Raw genomic sequence first — 2,374 nt, forward strand, 5'->3', positions numbered from 1 at the left:
ACCAGGCCAAAATTTGACTCAGTGTCTCACATGGCTTAACTGTAACAGTGCCCCAGAACTGTATCTTCAGTTTCTTTTGCTTATCACTTCTGCAGAGTGACACGTGATTATACAAAGGAGCTCAACTTGTTTCCTCTTTGTATATTTTTTACCTCAGTTGGCAAAGCAGTTTCCTTTTCTCTTGGTAAGATCCAAGGAAAGCTTGCTTTCAGCAAGTGTTTCCCTATCCAGACTCCCACAGAACCACTGCTGGTTCTCCCTTTTCCACTTACCAGCTCTGATAAACCGGCACAGTGTCCACATTACTAAATCAAAACCATCCTTTCAAATCAACTCTGCAACACAGCATGTCACTTGGAAAGCAGTTTCTTCATCTCTAATTAGAAATGGGTGGATTGAAACAAGTTTCAATAAACTGGATGTTTTGAAATGAGCAACCTTGGACAAGAACTAAAACATTCTCACAGCCATTGGCAATGACTTCAATAACTCACAGATGAGATGCATGGCTTCAGAAGCCTGGAGAAGGGCAAATATACAGTCCAACAATAAAAAAACAGTAAAAGAAAAAAAATTACACGGGAATTAGGGCTGATCTTTTAAGGGATGAAATAATCAAACAAAGCATACCTAAGTGCTCAGAATATATCAGGAAGATTTTGTGGAAGCAATTACGCATTTTATAGAGTGTATACACTGACTTTAACTGCTTTGTATCAGCACCTCTATTTGCTTTAATCTTTCCCTTGACTTGTGTTTACCTTCCCTTTCAGACTGTTGATAATTGCCCCTGCAGAGGCCTGGAAAACACACAGAACACTGAGTGCTTCTGGCAAGAACCATCTCAGACAATCAGCCCTGGCAGCACGTGTCCCCTGAAGGTGCTGCTGGGCGACAGTGACGTGTGGCTGGCCCGTCACTTCCTTCACACGCAGCCCAAAGCTTCACATCTCCACCAATGTTTCACATTTTATTAAAGCCCAGCTGGATCTGGGTGTGTTACACACGGCCTCGGGCAGGCAGGGACTGTGGGACACTGACACCTGTAGCTGTCTGACATGGTGTGAAAAATGCCTATTTTATGATTGGCTTTTTGCAAATATTAAAATGAATATTACATGTGTTGTGTTAGAAAATAATGCTGTATTAATTCTCTTAAGTAGTGTGTTAAATATAGTTTTAGGTTATAACAAAATGTTAAAATAGAAACTATGCTATGTAGGATACCTTTTTCCTAAAGAAAGGACTCGCACTGAGATAGCAGTCACAGGACATCCAAATCTTCCAGAGAAAAAGAATTTATTGCTCCATTACCAGGAGAAATGAACTTCTTCCCACCTCGCTCAGGCAGGACAATGCCGTCAGGATTATGAGGAAGAAGCTGACGATGACCAGACAGAATCCTGTATTTGAATGGAATTTATACATCATGTATGAGATGTATGAATATGCAACAAGTTACTGTTTTTAAGGGTTAATCCTCTGTTAACATGTGTCCTTTTTCAGGCTTATGTTGCCCAGAAAAAGGTACCTGGACATCCATAACTCTTTATTTCTATTGTCTCATATTGTCCTAATTCAAATTGTCCAAATTATTATTACTCTAATTGTATTATTATTTTTATAACGATTTTATTCCTATTAAACTTTTAAAATTTTAAAAACAAGTGATTGGCGTTTTCCACAATGGGACACCCAAAATACAGGGTGAAGTTGTCACCTGAGTTCCCTCCGTGATACAGATAAATACCTCTGGAGAGTGATCCAATTCATCTGAAAACCTGTGAGAGATAAGCAGAGTGATTTCTCCAGAGATGTAAGGTAAGCAGAGTATTTCTCCACTTGTGTCTCCACTGATCACAGAGTCCAGAGAACCTACACAGATCACTTCTACATGGCCAGAGGAGCTGAGGCATTCACACACAGCTGCCCTTTCTGCCACCAGATGCACTTAATATGTGGCGGGTGCAAGGAGGTTCTTACTGCACAGCAAGGCCTACAACGCCCTACTGCAAAAACACATAACCAGGAAACAAATATAATTGCTTATTTATGTATTGATCTGTTGAAACCTCTTAAACCAGCGCTACGCTTTGTGGCAGCCAAAACGCGTTCCTCGACACACAGAAGCCAGCCCCATACCACATCAAGATGGCGGGAGGCGCAGGACTACAACTCCCGGCAAGCCGCGCGCCCGTATGGGCGTCATGCGCGTCATGGGGGTTACGTACCCCTGACCGCAGAGCACGATGGGATTTGTAGGCGGAGGGCGGTGTGGGTGCAACCCAGCGCATGCGCGGCGGCGGTGGCGGCCGCGGCGCGTGGCAGGAAGCGGAAGGGGGCGGCCGCGCGCGGAGCCTGACGTGCCCCTCCC

General features: G+C 43.7%; 1 protein-coding gene across 1 annotated transcript in view; it reads left to right on the plus strand.

The window, feature by feature from the left end:
* The first annotated feature begins 2,151 nt into the window (after nt 1-2,151).
* Nucleotides 2,152-2,374, plus strand: part of SEC61A1 (SEC61 translocon alpha 1 subunit) — a 12,888-nt gene continuing 12,665 nt past the window's right edge. The window contains exon 1 of the mRNA XM_031056333.1: nt 2,152-2,161. Within this exon, the coding sequence (XP_030912193.1) occupies nt 2,152-2,161 (10 nt within the window). The remainder of the gene's footprint in view (nt 2,162-2,374) is intronic.

This window comes from Geospiza fortis, unplaced genomic scaffold (genome assembly GCF_000277835.1).
Source record: "Geospiza fortis unplaced genomic scaffold, GeoFor_1.0 scaffold70, whole genome shotgun sequence".
In the NCBI taxonomy this organism is placed as follows: domain Eukaryota; kingdom Metazoa; phylum Chordata; class Aves; order Passeriformes; family Thraupidae; genus Geospiza; species Geospiza fortis.